The 22,898-nt window shown below is 41.9% G+C and overlaps 1 protein-coding gene across 8 annotated transcripts in view; it reads left to right on the forward strand.

The window, feature by feature from the left end:
• The window catches only part of TENM3 (teneurin transmembrane protein 3), a 469,013-nt gene that overhangs the window by 429,842 nt on the left and 16,273 nt on the right, over positions 1–22,898 (forward strand). For all 8 annotated transcript variants that reach the window (XM_056855868.1, XM_056855869.1, XM_056855871.1 and 5 more), the window contains 2 exons: positions 18,332–18,507; positions 19,328–19,563. In XM_056855868.1, the coding sequence (XP_056711846.1) occupies positions 18,332–18,507; positions 19,328–19,563 (412 nt within the window). The remainder of the gene's footprint in view (positions 1–18,331; positions 18,508–19,327; positions 19,564–22,898) is intronic.

Genomic DNA, 22,898 nt, shown 5'->3' on the forward strand with positions numbered 1-22,898 from the left:
TCTTCTGTTTGTCTTCTGCAGGCAACTTCTAGGACACATTTTAGTCATTTACTCCCACTCTAACCCAAAGGCAATGGCAGTTAAGGCAGTTGTTTTGCTTTTAATCAGGCCTGTTTTTCTTCGCCTTGCTCAGAGTTTTTTCTTCGATATCTACCGTACTTCTACTGTGAGTTTGTACTTATCGTACAAACGCATTTATAATAGCCACGGTATTTAGATTACCATCTCTGTGGAGGCAGGGATTGCTGCCATATGTTTCTGTACAGGGCATGGCACCTTAGTGATACCACTGTTTAGTAGTCATAAGCCCTTCCACCTTCTACCCAACATTTGACATATCAACCAGAGACAGAATGGTAGCCAAATTTGCTTAATTGGGCATTATTCCTGGAGTGAAGATGAACTGAAAATACTGCTCAAAAGGTTGCTTCAAACGGCCATATTTGAAAGGTATTTTTATAATGATTTACGAGGATTCTGTGGTGGGCATAGTCCCAACGCATTAGTGTGCTTCTGAAATATTCCACTGCACACTGTGCATTGCTGCATATCTTTTTTAGGCCCTGCCAAAAGCACAGAGAAACATAATGATGAGAAATGATTCAGCCAGGGGCAGTGAATGCACTTTTTATTCTTCATGAGTTATAAATGTTCCTTCTTGCTGCTAGAATAGTTAAATCCCAAGTTGGTAGCAAGTGGGAATTGTTATCTAATGGGAATAAATAGGTAGAGGTCATTGAGATAGGTTTTAACAAATCTAACAATTAAAAAAAAAACATGAAACCATAGCCATAATTAACCTATGATCTAAAGTTTGCCCCATACTTTTAATGAAATTTTTATTCATCTTGGTATTGCCAACACATGATTTGCCAAATGTGTAAAATGCATATACGGCAGCCCATGGGAGGGTAAATATTTCTGTTTAGTATTTGCTTTATGAATCACTACAATGTCAGATGTGTCATATGCAACTCAGAATTGAATATACTTTTTCTTTAGCTAGAGGTTTCTTTAAAAAAGATTTAAATATGTGTGTTTTTATCACCTTTCAATAAATAATGTTCTAGTGTGTTTATGTGCCAAATAATCCTGCCTTCTATCTTGAGCCAGGTGGTGAAATGAAAAAGATGGAATAGTTCTGGAGATGTAATGTGTCTATTTGGGGTAGAATTCATCTTGGGCATAGTAGCTTTTATTTTGGATATTGGGGACCCTAGTGTTTTATTTCTAGAAGCCATGTCTTCCCCTGTATCTTGTGGTTTTTGTATTCTGTTGAGATCTCATTATGGAAATAGCCACAGGTATCTGAATTTACTTGAATGGCTTTTACATGGCCTTAAAGGAAGATTTTATTCACTACCAAGTATCTGTCTTTATACATCTGCCTTTTTGTTTCTTTTTTTGCATCTTAGAGAAGATGTGCTTCATGAACTAAATAATTGCCATTTAGCTGAAGAGCCATTTCAGGTACCTGGTCTCATGGAATGTAGACCCTGTGGGCTGTGTGAAGACAATATCCAGCTGTCTAATGGGGGACCCAGTGTGGTGTCCCAAACTAAGCCCCTAGGCAAACTGTCCATCCCAGCCAATAGCCCAACCATAGACGAGCATAAATCAGTAGCTAACATGTAAGCCCTTGCTCATTTCTGACTGTTCTACTGGAAACCCTGCTGAGGCAGCCTGCCATTGCTGCAGGACAATCTGTTAAAGAAACATTGGGGCCGCTTCCTTGGATGTCATTGATTGGTCTTGAATGATGTATATATGATCAAATTGCTCATTTCTTGGTCATAATTCCTAGCTGAGGTTCTCACCCTTTCTCAGTTGTGCTGCCTGTGTATTTTACAGAGAAAAACAATTATTCCGTTCTTAATAAAATGAGTCTTATTGGATCATATCCAAGGCCCATCTCGGGCAGCATCCCACCGCAAACAATAGCCAGCCAGCATGGTGTAATTGTAAAGTGTCAGGCTAGGTTCTGGGAGAACCTAGTTTGAATCCCCACTCTGTCATAAAAGCTTGCTGGGTAACTTTGGGCCAGTTAAACTCTCTGTCAGCCTAACTTACCTCATAAGGTGGTTGTAAGAATACAAAGGCCCTGTACTTGAAATATCTTTAGATCAGTGGTTCTCAATCTTTTTTGCTCCATTCCCCCTTCACCATTGTTCAGAATATGATTCCCCCCTTCCCAGATTAGTCATAAACTTTATTGAATGTCACAGATTAAATTAAAAACAAATTACAATTTTACAGATTGTACATAATCTACAGGACATCACACTTTGCTGAATAGTGGACCCAATCTACCCCCAATACTAAAATCCCCCCCCGGGGGGGAATTCCCCCCTAGTTGAGAACCCATGGTCTAGATGGACCTGTTCTATGCCTTTATGTGTGGCAACTTCATATAGACATTTGGAAGGTCATAGAGAAGAGGAAGCAAGAGAATGAAGACATTTAGAGGTCAGTTGTGTGTGTGTGTGTGTGTGAAGTGCCGTCAAGTTGCAGCCGACTTATGGCGACCCCTTTTTGGGGTTTTCATGGCAAGAGACTAACAGAGGTGGTTTGCCAGTGCCTTCCTCTGCACAGCAACCCTGGTATTCCTTGGTGGTCTCCCATCCAAATACTAACCAGGGCTGACCCTGCTTAGCTTTTGAGATCTGACGAGATCAGGCTAGCCTGGGCCATCCAGGTCAGGGCAGAGGATAGTTAAGGAAGCTTAAATAGAAAAGGGAGACAGTAAACCCCCCCTGAAAAAAACAATTAAAAAGACATGATCATAATGGCAAGCAGAATAGATTAAGGAAGCTGAAGAATTCAAGAGGAGAAAGAGGACAGGGAAGAGATAGAAAGCGAGAGACAGAAAGCGTTGCAATACTTAACACGAATTTCTCAGTCACCAAATGAATTTCTCAGTCACCAAAAAGTCATTGGTCATATGGAAGTGAGTGTTATCTTCAGAAACTAATAACACCATGCAACCTTTTTATGCACTTCTAAGATTAAATGTGGCCAGCCTTGCTTGGCTGTTGGAATGCAATCAACCTGTCACAAGCTCCATTGTCACCAGTACTTCTTATTCTCTCCCACGGCACTGATTCCTTCTCTTTGGTTCCCAGGCATCCCCTAGGCTTTTTATCTCAGGCTATGATCAGTTGCCTTCTTCCAGCCAAAGCTCACCACAGATAGTTTCCCTTCATTTTGCCTACCTGAACGGTTAGTTGGCCTTGAACAAAGGACATACATCACTTTAGCTCTGTAGGGTCTGTTCTGCAGCACAGCACACTGAAAACTCAGACAGAGCCTGAGAAAAAGGGACCCGGCAAATTATTTCATGTTTGTTGCAAAAGCCACCTGGTTCAAGGGCAGTTGCTTCTTGCAACAACATAAATATTTGTACTGTACTTCTCAGTGATGCTGCAAAGGTTTGGTTTTTTTTTAACACAATGAAGAACTTTGTGCCAGTAACCTACAGTGTATGAAACAATCTATATTTTGGAAGTTCAGAGTGCCACATCTGTGATGGTTTGGCTACATAGAAATCAGGTAAACAAGCGCAACAAGTCCACAGCTATCTTGTCTCTTTTACAGGATGTACCTCCTAGGTAATACCTTAATTAAGGAATTGTGTCTTGCAGCATGCTTTTGCAAAGTGACTGGTATCATATAACATGCTTAAAATTGCATCAGCTTGAACTCAAATACTCCTGCTATCTATGATGCTGTGCAAGTCTTTGTAGTTCCACAACCTTTTTAGACATTACATACAAGGTAGGAATCTTACAAATTCTGCCTTATACTATCAAAGTGATATCTGGCCAACATTGAACCATCTTTATTTAAAAGTCTTCTGAATCAATGATCAGCCCTTGAACACATAAAGTTGCTTCATATAGAGTCTGATAGGGTTGCCAGCTCCAGGTTGAGAAATAGCTGGAGATTTTGGGGGTGGAGGCTGAGAAGGGAAGGGTTTGGGGAGGGGAGGGACTTCAATGCCATAGAGTCCAATTGCCAAAGCGGCCATTTTCTCCAGGTGAACTGATATCTATCGGCTGGAGATGAGTTGTAATAGCAGGTGATCTCCAGCTACTACCTGGAGGTTGGCAACCCTATCTACCCTTAAGGTTCAATCCCATCCCAAATCTGAAGTATACCTGAACTATACCTGAAGTAACAGGTATATTCTGTAATCAAACACAGTGCAAGCCTGGATGGGACTTTAATTTCTCCCCTAAATGATGGTATGGTGAAGGAGTATGAGTCAGGCATTTACTAGGCTTATTCCCCAGTAACTAACATCTGAATATTTTCAGATTAGCTAACCAGTAAACAAAAATAAGGTGTTGTGTTCCTTGTAATATGTAAGTTCCATGAATTTGTAGAGTCCTGAAATAAGAATTTGCTTGCAGCCCACTGAGGTCACCCGGAAAAATGGTTTGTTGTTACAGAAAATGAGTTCCTATAGGCCCCATGGGTGAAAACACATGGTCTCTTTAGTCTCCTTTATTCCCTGTTTCAGCCAGGATCGAACGCATGCGTTTTGCCGAACGTGCATTCGATCTTGGCTGAATCCTGGCTGAAACAGGGAATAAAGGAGGCTAAAGCGACCATGCGTTTTCACCCCCTGTTGGGTGGGATTCAACCAGCTCTTCCACTGGAAAAAAGAAAGGAAGGATCCCTTTTGACCATGGAAAAAAAGCTATTCTGGGAATCATGGGTCCTTCATTGACAAGACTTGTGAGATAGGTGCTGTAGCAGGGAGGACAATAGGATAAAACTGAGTGCAAAAGCTGGCTGGATCTCTCACCCATTATAATGTGTGATCACTCCTTACATTGTCAGATAAAAGTCTGAAAAGTAGACACTTTGACAGTATTTTATCTACTCTATGGTATGTTTCTGTGACACAGGGCTCTGAAATAAAATACGTTCCCTTGAACTATAGGACATCTTGCAGCCCTCACTGTTGCTTTAAAAAAAGAATCGCTATAACTTTCATCCCCAAACTTTTAGCACTTGCCTCCTCTTGAAAGGATCTAAGCACAATTACAAAGCCTCCATTATAAATGCAGAGGAGTTGGGTATTTCTCTGGCATGCCGAAATCTCCAGGGTGTCATAATGCCAGAGCAGTAACACTACCAAGGGTATGATCAACAGAATCTTCCCTTTCAATATATCAGAGGAATATGCCAGAGGGAATTCATCTGAAAGGGCCTCTGGACTTTGAAATATACTTTTGCCTTCAGTCTGGACTCCCCCCTCCCTTTCCAGGGCACATTTTGAACATTTTGTTTGAACTTCACATCTCAGGAAAGTGAGAGGGGAAAAATCACTCGGAGCCTTTGTGTGACAGTGTTTGTAGTTACCATTCCTGATTAGTCATAGGTGTAAGGCAACGAGCGATTTGCATTTGATGAGTAATTTTCAAGTGATGACAGCAAATGCGGTTGCCAGCTCCTGACATGGAGGAAATGCCATTTTATTTACAAATTTGGAGCAAAGAATGCTGCATTAGCACAGCTATTTCGGTGACACAGCGGATCTCGCCTGCCCTCATACCTGCTGTGGAGCACAACTGGCTTTGCTTGCTCTAGCAGGCAAAAAAGAGGAGAGCAAGTTAGATTATTACTATGAGAGAGCTGGAAGAGGTAACTTAGTGCCTAGGCACTGTCTCCAGGTCGGAAGCTGCCTTTGTCAGAACAACTTATTATTCTAATAATACTAGACTAGTGAGCCCCGTTGTGCAGAGTGGTAAGCTGCAGTACTGCAGTCAAAGCTCCATTCATGACCTGAGTTCAATCCTGACGGAAGTTGGTTTCAGGTAGCCGGCTCAAGGTTGACTCAGCCTTCCATCCATCCAAGGTCAGTAAAATGAGTACCCAGCTTGCTGGGGTAAAGTGCAGATGCCTGGGGAAGGCAATGGCAAACCACCCCGAAAACATAGTCTGCCTAGTAAACGATGGGATGTGATGTCATCCCATGGGTCAGTAATGACCCGGTGCTTGCACAGGGGACTACCTTTACCTAATACTAGACTAACTGCCCAGTTAGATGGCCATCACAGGATAACTTATTACAAAGTAAATAGACATTTTACACTCTCTGTGATTGCAAGAGCAATATGCAGGTGTAGAAAAGTAATGAAACAAGTAGCTCTTTGAATGACTTTCATTTTGTCATGTCTCCTCTCTTTCAAGGCAGGGTGGGATGCATGGTGTTCCCTCCTTGACCTGAAAAATAAATCCAAGGCTGAAGATAAGCCTTCACAAAAGATTTTTTTAAATTTCCAGTCTCTTTTATGCTCCATGCCATCGCTGTTCTTTGAGACTACTGTGGAGCATAAGAGCCTAGCGGGAGAATGGGGAAGCATCCCTTTCTGCCACAGAATTCGCTTTCATCATACCAAAATTAGAGATGCTGCATTGTGACATAAAGCCCCACAACTGGAAATCACCAGGTTCCAGAGTGGTTAAGAGCAGTGGTTTGGAGCAGTAGACTCTGGAGAACTGGGTTTGATTCCCCACTCCTCCACATGAAGCCAGCTGGGTGACCTTGGGCTAGTCACAGCTCTCTTAGAGCTCTCTCGGCCCCACCTACCTCACAGGGTGTCTGTTGTGGGGAGGGGAAAGGAAGGTGATTGTAAGCTGGTTTGAGTCCTCCTTAAGTGGTAGAGAAAGTCAGCATATAAAAACCAACTCTTCTTCTTTCTTAGTGGAAGGAATTTCAAGAGTAATAGGGAAATGGGAATGTTCATTTGGGAAGCATGTTACCTTCCCTGGCACCTCTGATTCCTTTGTCTCTTCCTTGTGACATTCACCTTTAGGGGTGGCTTCATATATCTCACAATGCTCTCTTTGACTCTCACACTCAGCATACAAAAGTAGTTTGACTTTACAACTTTGCTTTCCTACTTTGCGGTGCTCCTTCCTCCCCACACTCATTCTTTCCATCCTAAGATTGTACTGCCATTTATTTATTTTTTACCTATAAAGTTAAAATGCAAATATAGGAGATTATTAAATTATTGTAGAAGTGTTATCTCCTTACCCTGGTAGATTAACAGTCTTTCGGTTCCATTTGCAAAGTTTTTAATGATGCTGCAGAATGCCCAACCTTTAAAAAAAAATTAAATTCCAAGTAAAAGATTCCATTTAACGGCTGCCTGTCAAGTCGGATGCTTGATGTGTTGCCATTAATATTCTTAATTCTGTCTTGAATTCCTGCACGTCCCTCAATGTGCTATGAGATTCAAGGGAGAGTGTTACTCTCTGCTCTGTTGCTAAATAACCTCACGTGACTGTAGGATAGCCAACCTGCAGGTGGCACCTAGAGATCTCCTGCTATCACAGTTGATCTCCAGATGACCAAGATCAGTTCCCCTGGAGAAAATGGCTGCTTGGGAGGGTGGACTCTGTGGCATTATTTTTTTTTAATAAATAAAAAATAATAAAAATGGCATTATACCCTACTGAGGTCTCTCCCCTCCCCAAATGCTCCCCTCTACAGGCTCCACCTGGAGTGAACAAAACCTCTTTCTTTTCCCCCCACTGTTGGCCCAGCTCTTCCTTGTTTTATTCACACACACATTCTTACTGAAAACATTGGTACATCTTGCACGAATCTTTCAAGGCAGATTTGACTTTTCTTAATTATGTTTTGGCAGGTGTATTCATAAGAATGAACTTGAAAGTCCCACAGTGAGATGGCTTTATTTAGTCTTGCTGCTTGTTGTATTTTTTCCTGTATCATTCCCACTGCTATAGTAACCTTACCTTCAGCTAATTGTGAAAGAATTTGTGCATGCTCAACAGATAACGGCAGAACCATCACAGCTTCAGAGAAACCAAACCTCATGCTTGTTCCATAACCATGTGAATAAAATACCAAAACATTGTATTTATTCCATTGGCCCCCAAAAGAATTAAAGGTTTATAAATTCTTTTCATATGCACACATGTTGTGATCTTGTAAATCTGAGGCATACTCAATGTGCCGTAATATTTCAGTTTTTCTCAGAATTATAATAAAACAGAATTCTAGAGCAAGTAGCATGGGTTTTATAATGAACACTGCCACATATGTTCTATTTACTTTTGTTATTTAACTGGAGAACCAGTGTGGTGTGGTGGTTAAGAGCAGTGGTTTGGTGCAGTGGACTCAGATCTGAAGAACCGGGTTTGATTCCCCACTCCTCCACGTGAGAGGTGGACGCTAATCTGGTGAACTGGATTAATTTCCCCACTCCTACGCATAAGGCCAGCTGGGTGACCTTGGACTAGTCACAGCTCTCTCAGCCCCACCTACCTCACAGGGTGTCTGTTGTGCAGAGGGGAAGGAAAGGTGATTGTAAGCTGGTTTGATTCTTGCCTAAATGGTAGAGAAAGTCGGCATATAAAAACCAACTTCTCCTTCTTCTTGGAATAGTCTCATACTAAAAAGAAACGTATTAAAATGCTGTAGGCACCAATGTGAAAACTTTGAAAAGAAAATCATATCTTTTTCCCTGAGTCCTTATACCAGTGGCTTATATGATTTGAATTCTTAATTCTTAAAACACATACTCAAGCACACAAAGAAGGTTGCTAGCCTCCCAATGGGGGTGGGGATTCCCTGCCCCAACTAGCATTTCTCACCACTGCTCTGAACAGCCAGAGAAAGATAAAATTTAAAAAATGACTATCACCTAACAGTGTTATGTCACTTCCGGGAAAACCTGGAAGTGAAACCATGGAGTTTCAGATGATTCCTAGACAGGTGTGACAGCACTTCTGGGTTTTCTCAGAAGTGAAGTCAAACCATCAACTAATGACTACACCCCCCTCAGTCACCTTGTAATAATATTTTTAAAAATAAGAGAGTTGTAACAATAAACAGGGCCCTAAAATAAACATTGATTAACAAATATGAGCACTGTAATAGTACTATTACTAAAATATTAGTAGTTTTATAACATGAGGATTGTTCAGTCTCTGTTAAAAACTATCAGGAAATTGGGGTTGATGTATTGGTAAAGAGATGGAGAGATGAAGAGAAGAACAATCCACTTTGTTCCTAAAACATTTATCTCAGTAGCATCCAGGCTGCTGAAAAGAACAGTTTCAGCTGCAAGTACCTGTGCAGGTATACACTTTATTTGTACCCCTACCACTGTCATTCCATTCATGTACCTAATCCCTAAGTATCTGTGGTTAAAATATAGGCTCTCTTATCTGCTTTGAAACAGAGGTGCCCTATTAAAGCCAAAAGAGAAAGCCCAACCTCGTATAAACAAAACAGAACATGTCATCCAATGTGCACAGCAACTCCCCAGGTCTGGAACTGCATAAAAATAAACACTTGGAGTATGCTTATTTTTAATAACATTTAGTATTTGCATCATTTGAAGTCTTCAGTGGTTCACATATATCATCAGAGGAAGCGTTAAACAATTCTTGTGAGATAGGCCAATAAAGTTATCCAGAAAAACACAGGCAGCACCATTTTCCAAAATAAGCAACAGCAACAAAAAAAGTGAGTAATACTTCCAACCATGCTAATGAGCTTATTTATTGAAACACTCCAGGAAGCTTATTTATTTATGTACTTTATTTATAGTCCACCTTTCTTTATGAGACCCAAATACAACAATGCAGTCAGATAGAATAAGATATCCGGTAAACAAGGCAATAGGATTAGAATTACAAAATTAGCAGTGCAAAGGGGAAAAAAGTATAAGATATGACATGCTATAAGTGATGCAGAGAATGGATTGCAAAAGTAGAAGTGTAATAACAGTAAGATAGCACATAAACAGTGCAATAGTCAAAGTGGTGTAGTGGTTAAGAACGGTGGTTTGAAGTGGTGGACTCTGATCTGGAGAATCGGGTTTGATTCCCCAATCCTCCACATGAACAGCAGAGGCTAATCTGGCGAACCGGTTTGGTTTCCCCACTCCTCCACATGAAGCCAGCTGGGTGACCTTGGGCTAGTCACAGCTCTCTTAAAGCTCTCTCAGCCCTACCTACCTCCCAGGTTGTCTGTTGTGGGGAGGGAAAGGGAAGGTGATTGTAAGCCGATTTGATTCTCCCCTAAGTGGTAGAGAAAGTCGGCATATAAAAACCAACTCTTCTTCTTCTTCTTCTTCTTCTTCTTCTTCTTCTTCTTCTTCTTCTTCTTCTTCTTCTTCTTGAGACTACAGTCCTATTTCTTTTATAAATGTGCTCCCCTGAACCATTCCATTAGACTTGATTCTCGCCAACAGGGAAGAACTGGTCTATGAGGTTAAAGTAGTAGGCATCCTGGGTAGTAGTGACCACGTACTCTTGGAATTTACAATCTTGGGGAGAGGAAAACCTGTACGTAGTCAGACATGTAGGTTGGACTTCAAAAGAGAACATTTTAACAATCTTAAACTTATGCTAGGTAGAATCCCATGGTCAGAAATACTTAAGGAGAATGGAGTTCAAGAAGGGTGGGCATTTCTTAAAAATAAAATACTGAAGGCGCAATCCCAAACCATTCCTATGAGAAGGTAAAATGGGAGGAGCCTAAAGAGGCCAGGGTGGCTCCATAAACAGCTTTTTAAAGAGTTGAGAAATAAAAAAGACTCATTTAGGAAGTGGAAGGAGGGCCTTGTAACCAAAGAGGAATATAAGCAAATAGCTAGTGCTTGTAGGGAGAGTGTTAGGAAAGCTAAAGCTCAGTATGAACTTAGGCTAGCGAGAGATGCTAAACGCAACAAAAAAGGGTTCTTTTCCTATGTACAGAGTAAGAGTAAGAACAAGGACAAGATAAGCCCATTGCATGGACCGGAAAGTGAAATTGTAACAGGAGATGAAGAGAGGGCAGAACTCCTCAATTCCTACTTTTCCTCAGTTTTTTCTCGTGAGGGAAGTGGTGCTCAACATGGCATAAACAGAACACGTGATGAGGGAAGGGATTTGCAGCCTAGAATTGGCATTGGGGTAGTGCACAAACACCTGGTTTCTTTAAATGAAACAAAATCCTCTGGGCCAGATGAATTGCACCCAAGGGTACTCAAAGAACTTGCAGATGTAATTTCAGAACCTCTGTCCATTATTTTTGAAAAGTCTTGGCAAACAGGTGAGGTGCCAGAAGATTGGAGGCTGGCAAATGTTGTCCCCATCTTCAAGAAGGGGAAAAAGGAGGATCCGGGTAACTACTGACCCATCAGCTTGACTTCTATACTAGGAAAAGTGTTCGAACAAATAATCAAACAGTCTGTCCTTGAGCATTTAGAAAGGATGGATCTGATCACTAAGAGCCAGCATGGGTTTCTCAAGAATAAGTCATGTCAGACTAATCTTATCTCCTTTTTTGAGAAAGTTACTACCTTGCTGGATTAGGGGAATGCTGTAGACATAGTTTATCTAGATTTCAGTAAGGCTTTTGATAAAGTTCCACATAGTATTCTAGTTGACAAATTGGGAAAATGTGGGTTAGATCCTATTATTGTTAGATGGATCTGCAACTGCTTGACAGATCGTACCCAAAGAGTGCTAGTTAATGGTTCCTCGTCCACTTGGAGATAAGTGACTAGTGGGGTTCCTCAGGGATCTGTGCTGGGCCCTGTGTTGTTCAACATCTTTATAAATGATTTGGATGAAGGAATAGAGGGGATGCTTATTAAATTTGCAGATGATACTAAATTGGGAGGGCTAGCAAATACAGTAGAAGACAGAGCCAAGATGCAGGATGATCTTGACAGGCTGGAGAAATGGGCTAGAACTAATAAAATGCACTTCAACAAAGACAAATGTAAAATTCTGCATTTAGGTAGGAAAAATCAAATGCATAATTATAGGATGGGGGAGACTTGTTTGAGCAGTAGTGTGTGTGAAAAGGATCTTGGGGTCTTAGTAGACCAAACACTGAACATGAGTCAGCAGTGTGATGCTGTAACTAAAAAGGCAAATGCAGTCTTGGGCTGCATCAACAGAAGTATAGAGTCCAGATCAGGCGAAGTGATGGTATCGCTTTACTCTGCTCTGGTTAGACCTCACCTAGAGTACTGTTTTCAGTTTTGGGCACCACAATTTAAGAAAGATGTAGACAAGCTGGAACGTGTCCAGAGAAAGGCAACAAAGATGGTGAGGGGTCTGGAGACCAAGTCCTGTGAGGAAAGGTTGAAGGAGCTGGGTATGTTTAGCCTGAAGAGGAGAAGACTGAGAGGGGATATGATAACCATGTTCAAGTACTTGAGGGGCTGTCATATAGAGGAGGGTGCAGAGTTGTTTTCTGTTGCTCAAGAAGGTCGGACCAGAACCAGTGGGTTGAAATTAAATCAAAAGTTTCCGTCTAGACATTAGGAAGAATTTTCTAACAGAGCGGTTCCTTAGTGGAACAGGCTTCCTCGGGAGGTGGTAAGCTCTCCTTCCCTGGAGGTTTTTAAGAAGAGGTTAGATGGCCATCTGTCAGCAATGCTGATTCTGTGACCTTAGGCAGATGATGAGAGGGAGGGCATCTTGGCCATCTTCTGGTCACTAGGGGTGTGGAGGGGGGAGGAAGTTGTGAATTTCCTGCATTGTGCAGGGGGTTGGACTTGATGGCTCTGGTGGTCCCTTCCAACTCTATGATTCTATGATTACACTACGCTAGATGCTTTCCAAATACACAAATATTTCACAAGAGGTAATGACCCTTTCATATCTCCATATGGCAAGTGAAGTGGATGCAGAAACAAATAACCCCTTGCCAGCTAATTAATACCTGGATGAATTGTGATTTGAACCCTGGACTTTCTAGATCACACTCTTATTGTATACAGATTCCATCTGGAACCATGCAGTGTGTCTAGGGTTGCCGGGTCCCTCTTTGCCACCGGCAGGAGGTTTTTGGGGCAGAGCCTTTGGAAGGCGGGATTTGGGGAGGGGAGGGACTTCAGTGCTATAGAGTCCAATTGCCAAAGTGGCCATTTTCTCCAGTTGAACTGATTTCTATCGGCTGGAGATCAGTTGTAATAGCAGGAGATCCAGCTAGTACCTGAATGTTGGGAACCCTAGGTATGGCTTGTGAGCCTTGTTGGTGATTGTTGTTGTTTTTTTAAGTCAAAAGGGGTATTTCTTATTCCATAAGTAAAAAACTGAAATGAAAGATAATTTTGCTGGGACTATTAATTTTTGTTTGTGCAGCCTGCTTTGTAACGGGAATGCAGCAATGAGACCTATGTAAATTGAAAGATCAGTACTTCTCTAAAAGAGCCAATGTGACTGTTATTAATCAGAGTCACTTTGTGTCATAACTTTTTAGGACTAATTGTAGTTTCAGGGCCTTACTGACTGGCTGAATTGGTAACATGTAAAGTTCACACGTAGGGAGCTGAAATTCAGCCCTCATGTTTCTTTTAAGTTGGGGATAATTGAAATAAGACATTGAGAGACTGACTAACTCTAGGGGAATACATTAGTAATTTTTTCCATTAAACATGCTAATTGATATACCGTATTTTTCGCTCCATAAGACGCACCTGACCATAAGACGCACCTAGTTTTTAGAGGAAGGAAAACAAGAAAAAATATTCTGCCGAATAAAGACCCCCGTCGGGTTTCCAGGGAGTCCCTAGAAGCCGGGCGGGAGTCTTTAAACTGCTCTGTGCTGCCTGCCTAGGCAGAGCAGAACAGTTTTATCTCCCCCCCCTTCCTGGTCCAAGGCTCAGCTGTTGGGTGGGACTCCCTGGAAGCCGGGCCGGGGGGGGGGGGTCTTGAAAGTGCTCTGCGCTGCCTGGGATGGAAACTGAGCCTCGGGACCTAGAAGCGCTGGGGGGAGGTTAAACTCCTCCGCGCTGCCATCCCAGAAAGCGCAGAGCAGTTTAAAGACCCCCCCCCCCCGGCCGGCTTCTAGGGACTCCCTGGAAGCCTGGCGGGGGGGGGGGTCTTTAAACTCCTCTGCGCTGCCTGGGAGGAAAAAAGTGTGTCTTATGGAGCGAAAAATACGGTATATGCAAATTTCAGTTTAATGGCTCTAAGCGGCATGATTAATTACTTTAATAGCCACATTACGATAGATTTTCCAATACATGTCAACATGAAGTGAGTACACATACAGTGCTGCGCAAACATGAACTATAATTTCCTCCTTTTAATGCTTTTCATTTTTTTGTAAAGGTGGAAGTATCTTTGTATATATGCAATTTTGACTGCTCTGGAAGGGTTCCATACACTGGCTTGGATCCAGCAGTGCACATGGGAAAACATAAATCGACTTAGTGGAATCTTGTGCAACCCCTAGTGTTTCTCTCTCCCCCCGCATATTATAGTGCCCAGAAACTGTTTGCACAATGTCTTGTGGAAGCAGAAATGCAAGTGGAAATACAATAAGTTTGACTCAGCATAATCAGCCTTTCCCTGTTTGTTCAAGAGCTCTAGCACAAGCTGAAATTTTGCACTAGATCCAACCCATTTTCTATCCAGGTAATCTAGAGGGATCCACTGAAAATATTCAGCAACATGTTCTTTGACTAGATTAATAGCATTTTTCATCCTGCTGTTTTGTATGTATGAAAATATCCATGCCTCGTTTAACAGAGAGATTATTAAAAATATTCATAGCTAATGTGTGAAGCAAGGCCACAGATGTCTCAGTATATTTGAATCACATATCTTTGTATCTGAAAACGTCTCAGTATTATCTCCCCTTTGTAAATGGCAACGTTTAATTCAGTGACGGAGAACAGTTATGCCACTTGAACAGTTAGTTGGATCCAGCCAGCTGTTTAAAGCAATCTTGTTTAATTCCCTTTCTTACTACAATCCCTGTCCCACACGGCTTTTGTCTATGCAGGCTCCATGATTCCCAGCATAGCCTTTTTTAGTGGTCAAAGGGATCCCTTCCTCCCTTTATCACCAATGGGAAAGATGCATTATATTGCAAGGAAGAAATAGTTTGCAGATGAGAAATTGTGCTACAGAGAAACCATGTTTGGAAAACTCTTGCTCTGGAGCTGTGAGCCAGCCCTGGTGCTGATTAAAATGTTGAGTTAACAAAACATATCTATTAGAACAGTTTAAACACTGTGCAACAAGATTTGCTAGGATCAGGACCTAGCAAATGAATGACAAGCAATCAGGAGTGGAACATGACCATAGAAGAGACCAGATAGATACGATGCAAGATGCAGGCAGAATTTATATTTATTTATTACATTTCTACCCCGCTCTGAAAAGAAGCAAAGTAGTTATGAAATGTATTTACATAAATAAAATAAACTTGGAGTAGAGACTTAGAGACACAGTAAAGTTCTGAAGGAATACAAGACCAGCCAAGATACCATAGCCCACGTTAGTGGGATTAGAGAGGCTCCAGAAATCACTGGAGACCAGTGACAGCGAGGCATTACAAGATCCAAAGCAGAACAAAATGAGGCAGGGTTTGAGAAAAGGAACAAGAAGCCATCTTGAATCAGTCGTAGGCAAACTTGGATATAAAACTTGATTTATTTCACAGTTGTGAAAGTATGAGATATCTGTTTCCTAAGGTTTCGTAGTTAAAATTATTACTTGAGCCATTGTGAAGGATAGGGTGGAATATACCCTATAGACAGATAAAAAGCTGAGTAAGAACATAGTTAGAGAAGGGCATCAGGAGAGAGGATTCTAGCAGCTAAAGGAGCAGAAGGTCAAATTTCTGATAAGGTGATCATCATTACCTCTGAGTACAATTGCAAATAAGTTGCAAGAAACTGATCCTCCCCTTTTTTTGCCGAGTGGTCAATTGTTACCTGTAAGCTGAAGTTATTTATAGAAAAAATTGTGTTTAAGTCTATACAGAGGAATATTAAGTATATTATGAAGCAACTGCAATCTTTCCTAGGTTTTATGTGATGGAAAATTAAAATTCAAAGTTAAAAATCCAGTGAGAAATGGAATATGTGATTAACTGCTACATAAAGCTTTTATACCAGCCCTTAGAGATACTGTTTGTGATAATGATTTTTCATTAAAAAGGTTCACTTGTGTACCGTATATACCCGCGTATAAGCCGACCCGCGTATAAGCCGAGGTGCCTAATTTCTCCCCAAAAATGGGGAAAAATTAGGCACCCGCGTATAAGCCGAGGGTCGGCTTATAACCCCCCCCCCCGCAGGCTTACCTTCAGGCCCGGCGAAGGCGGTGGTGGCGGCGGCGGGCCCCCCGCAGGAGGCTTCCCCCGGCCCTTCCAGGGCGGGGGGAGCTGGGCGCGCACGGTAGCGGCCGCGCGGCCTTCCAGTGGCCACAGGAGGCCCTCACAGGGCGCTCCTGGCCGGGGGAAGCCGCATGGGCCCGGCAGCGTTGGTAGCGGCGATGGCGGCGGCGGTAAGTTGCCCCCTCCCTCCTCCCCCCCTCCCCCTCCCCTACCGTATTGACCTGCGTATAAGCCGAGGCCGGCTTTTTCAGCCCTTTTTTGGGGCTGAAAAACTCGGCTTATACGCGAGTATATACGGTATCTCAGAAAGAAGGTATAAGAAATTTAATTGATGGTCAAAGCACAACACAGTGTTCAATACTGGCTACAATTGGCATACTAAACTTTGAAAAGTTTAAATAGATGTTTTTAACATAGTATGGTTGGAAAGTCTCCTGACAACCTCAATAGATTATGCTGCCATTGGTTTAATTAAGAATATTGTAAGAGTTTCCATAGGACTCGTTTCTATTTGTTGAGAAGGCAACAAAGCTTCCAGAAGTCACAAAGCTCTTTCTTATATCAGGACAACTTGATAAGGAAGGCTGTTTGGAAATGTAATCATTTACAGTGTCAGGGAGGCTATATCATCACTTTTAAGTCTTTAATTTTTGACTTGCTGAAATAATTCTTCCTTGTTTTTGTAAATATCTACTACCCATTTCAGGTTCTTTTAAAAAGCTTTGGCAACTGGGATGAGAGCTATAGCAAAGGGTTTGGGGAAGAAATAACACCTCTCACCAACTCCCATGCTAACACCGGCATAGTTACTTCTTAGTTACACCTGCTAGTTGCCGGATTTAATGCTCAACTAGAAATATAACATGAAGTTGTTCTTAAAAAAACAGGGTGGTGCTGGTTTTTATGCAACAGGCTTTGTGACCTTAACTACCAACTACGCAACAGGCTTTGTGACCTTAACTACTATGTTAATCTTCCAGTATGAAATCTGGTTAACAGAAAAGGTCAGCAGGTCCCTGTGAGGCTTTGAAATGTCAGGTGCACTGAATGAGTATACCCAACAACCAAAGGCACTGGCTTCAACTCTTTTTTAGAATTACTGATTGACAAGCATGGACCTGTGGAGACTCACAGGGGATGGGGAAATTCCATTTCTCCCCTCCCTTGGCCCTGGGTTTTCTCAACCAGCTCTAGATCACCTTACCCTTCTAACAGCTCATGAATGGTGTCACTGACTGGCTCTAGCTCTCACTCTAGCCTCCTAGTGGACTCCTGCTGGATGCGGCCAACTTTCATGCACTGTTTTGGGTTGCTGCAGCAATGCAAAATGCCATTCCAACCCTGGCAGGGTTTAGGGGGTGCTATTAACTTTTTGTGGATTTTTAACCCCCCCCCCAAATTAAATGTTTTCTAAGTTAAGATTTTTCTGCCTTCCTGGGGGCTCCCCTAGGTTTACAAAAGTAGTCAGTGTTACACTGGCTCTGTTGCATGAATTTGCTTACCCACACAGGGACCAGCCCCCCCACTATGACATAGACTGATATCATTATGCCTAGGTGTCAAAATAAAATATATGGAACTGATTTATACAACTATAAAAAGGTGTTTGAGTGGTACTCCTTTATAGTAACAATTTTACTTCGGTCTATTTTGATTTTATTTCTTCAGCTGATGTGTCAGGGCGGCAGCAGAGAATCAATGATTCCCAATACAGCTTATCCTTGTAATACAGAGAATGTGATGCAATCAGGAACATAAGTGGAGGAGGTCCAATCTCTTCACAGGAAGATAAGGCCCATACTAAAAATCTCAAGAGCCCCTGAGATAACATTCTCATAAGAGTGTACTAAATCTAGCCTGATTATGGGAAGCAAGTTCAGAATGTGAAGCAATTTATCCCAATCAAACATGTTCCCTTTGAAACAGCAAATTAGATGTGCAGCAGGATTTGGTCTCACTTCAAAGAATAATATGCAGAACTGGAGATCCATCTGTTTTCTCTTCCACTGAGGCTCCTGTATGTTAAACAGGCTTTCGATAACTTCAAAGCCTGTTTGAAGTCTTCATTGTGCATAACTCAGGCACGAAAAGCCGAGGATTCCTTAACAATATTGGCATCTGATATATTCTGTTAGTTTTAGTCTGTAAGGGGGGGGGAACAATTTGTTCTTGTTTCTTACTGTTTTATTTTCTTCTTGTCTGTTTTAGCTATGACAGCGAAGGGCGGCTAACCAATGTCACATTTCCAACTGGAGTGGTGACCAACCTCCACGGGGAAATGGAAAAAGCCATTACTGTAGACATTGAATCGTCGAGCAGAGACGAAGATGTTGGCATCACTTCAAATCTGTCATCAATTGATTCTTTCTACACAATGGTCCAAGGTACACTTTTAGAAATTAATGAAAACCCTCTTTCTGGAATGATAACCAGAGACAGTTGTGGTGTATGATGGTTGATCAGCCTCTTAGGGATGATCTGTGGGGAAAATACCACAGCTAGTTGTTAATACAATTTGAACAAGAGACTAGCTATATTTAGGATATGTATTGATTCCATAACTTCTCACTCACCTCGACTAAAAGTCTTATATGGAGATTTAGTGCATGCCAGTATCTTCTTCGCAGATGTGTAAAAGGGGGGGGGGAACCTTGCAAATGGGGAAGACAGATTATGGCAAAATACAGTTTATTCCTGCCAACTGAACACAGTCAAAGCAGTGGAACATGTGTTATTATATTGTCCATTTTATAAGGACATCCCTTCCACATATCTCACCCCTACTCTATCCAAGTTCCCAGGAAGATCTAAAAAACTGTACACATGTCTCTTCCTTGCAGACTACTCCAATGAGACCACCTTTAAAGTGGCCAGATCCTGTGTTGAGACTTTGTCCATAAGAAAGCAGATATTCCAAACTTTTAAATAACCTTTATGTATAACTAATTACAGCACAGTAAGACTATGAATTTTGATCTTTGAATATTAATTTTACATTAATATGTAAGCTGGGGTGTTAAATCTTTTAAATGATCTCTTGCTAGTAATAAATGTTGGTTGGTTGGTAAACTACAGTTTATTTTGCAACCAATTGTGTGGTTAATCCATGCACTTCCATGCGCCTTTCCATCATGACATGTTTCATATATTAAAACAAGAAAAATCAGAACTCTCAATGTAAACTTTGTGTTTGTTTCATTTCAGATCAGTTGAGAAACAGCTACCAGATTGGTTATGATGGGTCCCTCAGAATTATTTATGCTAGTGGTCTGGACACACACTACCAAACAGAACCCCATGTGTTAGCTGGCACAGCCAATCCAACAGTAGCAAAAAGAAATATGACTCTCCCTGGAGAAAATGGTCTGAATTTAGTGGAGTGGAGGTTCCGAAAAGAACAAGCCCAAGGCAAAATCAATGTGTTTGGTCGAAAACTCAGAGTGAGTAATACCCCTGGCGTGTTTTTACTTTGAGATGGAACTGTAGAGAAATTTCAGCATCTTTTCCTTTAGCAAATTTTCAGTGAATCCTTCAAATAAAAGGAAAGTAGAATGACCACTAGCCATTTGAGAACAGACTTAGAGGTAAAGTACGTCTTGAAGAGGAAACCCTCCGTCATATGTCAAATGGGCATGTGGCCATAGGCATCTGAAAACCTTGCCTATGGGAGCCTGGTTTCCTCAGTTGGCTTTGTTCTCTGCTAAATGACTTTGCTGTCTACCCTCCATTCTGGCTTATGCTTTAATTGCTGTCTGGTGATTTAAAGGCATATTTTAGCTTTGGTTTTTACTGATTGTAATTGTTAGCTGTCTTGGTGGCCCTAATGGGGCGAAAAGCAGGATATAAATTTTGTAAATAAATAATAAACAGGGAAATGCCTGTTTCTGAGTCGATTATCAATGTAATATGAATATTGTAGCATACAGTTTATTCACCATCATTTTTTATCATTGTAAAAATAGAAAGCTGTAATATCTTTCTTAGAAAGCATATACTTGGCTTGTTGGTAAAATGTCATTGTGGGGCACGCTTTTTCCGTTTTGTGAATATGTTGTGGAAAGGAGTTGACCTGTGATAATTCATCAAGGATAATCTGTTTAGCAATAATTAAGTGCATGGCAAGTAAAGGAGTGTGGGAAGCTCTGAAAACAGAGATCTCTGTGCTTATGTCCTTCTGAGTATCAAACATCCAAGAAGGAATTCACCTTTTTGAAATGGTTGAAAAGGATGATTATTAGCAATGGCATTTACTCAGAGTAACTTGCCTAGCTTTGGCAGTAAAAGAAGAAGAGTTGGCTTTTATATGCTGACTTTCTCTACCACTTAAGGAAGAATCAAACTGGCTTACAATCACCTTCCCCTCCCCTCCCCACAACAGACACCCTGTGAGGTAGGTGGGGCTGAGAGAGCTCTAAGAGAGCTGTGACTAGCCCAAGGTCACCATGCTGGCTTCATGTGTAGGATTAGGGAAACCAACCTGGTTCACCAGATTAGAGTCCACCGCTCTTAACCTCTACACCACGCTGGCTCTCTTTTCAGTGGTACTGAAATAGCAGTACCCAGCTTGCTGGGGGTAAAGGGAAGATGACTGGGGAAGGCACTGGCAAACTACCCCATAAAACAAAGTCTGCCTAGGAAACGTCAGGATGTGACGTCCCCCCATGGGTCAGGAATGGCCCGGTGCTTGCACAGAGGACCTTTACCTATTAAAATGAATGAAAGCCAAATATAGTTCAAGAAAAATAAGCACTGGTACTTTTCCAGTTACCTTACCAAAGATATGCTCCCCCTGTTCATGAATAAACTCGGCTATCTAACTGATAACAGGACTTTAGTTGACCCGTGCATTTATGTTCACACTCGAGTAGTCTAACAGTCAAATATATGAATGCTCCCAAACCAATCTCTTGTGGCCCATAGATGAAGAAGAAGATATTTAAAGAGGATAGATGTTGAGCAATAATTTTTCAAACCGTGTGCCAAGATGTCTTAATATGCCATGAGAAATAAATTAATTTAAATAAATTAATTTATAAAATGTTATCAATAAATAAATTAGCAGAAGTAAATAAATTAAAAATAAATCATCTGCCTGTAAGCCCAAAGTACTTATAATTGGATAAGGCTGTCTATGACATCTTTCCATGGTTTGTTCATTTATTTAGAAGATGTATATGCCACGGCTCCAGAGGCAGCTCACAAAGTAAAACCAATACAGTGAAATCATTAAAATGACTCCCTTAAAATTATTAATATTTTAAAAGCCATAAAAACATGTCAAGAGCCTGCCAGGGGCATTAGAACAGCCTAAAAATGTTATGCAGCCTATCCGTAAAACAGCATTCAGGCTAGGAGTAGACTATAAAAAACTTCATTTAAAAGCCTAAGTAAAAACAAGCCTTTTGGCTTGGCTGGCACCTAAAAGACAGTGAAGCCGGTGCTGGGCAACCTTCAAAGGAGAGGGGCATCCCAGAGTTTAGGCGCCACACCTGAAAAAGCCTGGTGTCTTGTTGCTACCTGCTTCACTCCGCAGGGGGAGGAGGCACAGAGAGCAGATCAAAGGATCTTAATTGAAGAGCTGGACAGTATGAGAAGAGGCAGTCCTTCAAGGATTCTGGCCCTAAGATGTTTAGGACATTAAAGTTAAGAACCAGCACTTTGAATTGTGTCCAGGAAAAAATGGCTGTCAGTACAGTCCTGTATCCAGCTGCAACATTTTCCAGTCTTACAGTTTTCAAAGGCATCTAAAGTGCATTACAGCAGCCATGACCAAATCCTTGCTTTTCAAGAAATGGCTTCAGCTAACATATTAGCAAAAGCTTATAAAAGAGGAGACCTGAACCTCCAACTGTTGCCCAGGATCTAGCAGTACCCCCAAGCTTTGAATCTTTTCCTTCAGGGTGGGTGCAACCCCCTCCATAACCTGCTGATCCCTCAGTCCTCAAGCAACTTTGTTATTGACCAGCAGCAACTCACTCTTCACTCAACTGAGCTTCAGTTTATTGACCCTCATCCATCCCTTTACCTTCTCTAGACATTTGTACAGGACTTTCACAGACCCACTTGACTTAGCTGTTAGGACTGGGTGACATCTGCGCATTGGTGATAACTCAGGGCCAAACTAGAGGATATGGGTATCCCTGGGGATGCCTGCCAGTTTGAAGTAATGACTTCCCATTCAAGAACACCTTTAAACTGCACCGCAGGAGCCCAGTTCTGGTCAGAAAAAAATGGCAGGGGGAAGGCAGGAGCCTCTCCTTCCTCTGTGCTGTGGTGGTCCCAACTAGAATTGGGCCGGTGTGGCGTAGTTTAAAGGAGTTCCCAGCTGGGAACTCACTACTTCAAAATGGCGGGCAGCCCCAGGGACTTCTGTATCATCTAGTTTGGCCCTCACTCCATATTCCCTGTGGGACACCACAGCAGAAATGTCACGGGGCTGAGCAAGCAGTCACACAGCACCACCTTCTGAAACTGGCCAGTCACGTAAGAGCACCAAAGCACTCCCAGCCATTGTGTACAGAAGGATGCCTTGGTCAGTGGTACTGAAATCCTTCCAATCTGCTTCTTTTGGCAAGACATGAATTCTGCTTTGTATTTTCTCCCCCCATCCCTGGTCTACATAAGGTCTTTGTGTGAGTTGTGTCACTAAGAGCAGCGGAGCTTACCATTCCCTTGTAGAAAGGCTACTTCTGCACGGCCTGCCCTTTCTAAGTCAGTTCCAGAGGATGAAAGAGCATCCAAATTCTGGAGAACAGCTGGTTTGAGATTCTGCTGT

The sequence above is a fragment of the Euleptes europaea genome, chromosome 9 (assembly GCF_029931775.1).
Source record: "Euleptes europaea isolate rEulEur1 chromosome 9, rEulEur1.hap1, whole genome shotgun sequence".
Taxonomy (NCBI): domain Eukaryota; kingdom Metazoa; phylum Chordata; class Lepidosauria; order Squamata; family Sphaerodactylidae; genus Euleptes; species Euleptes europaea.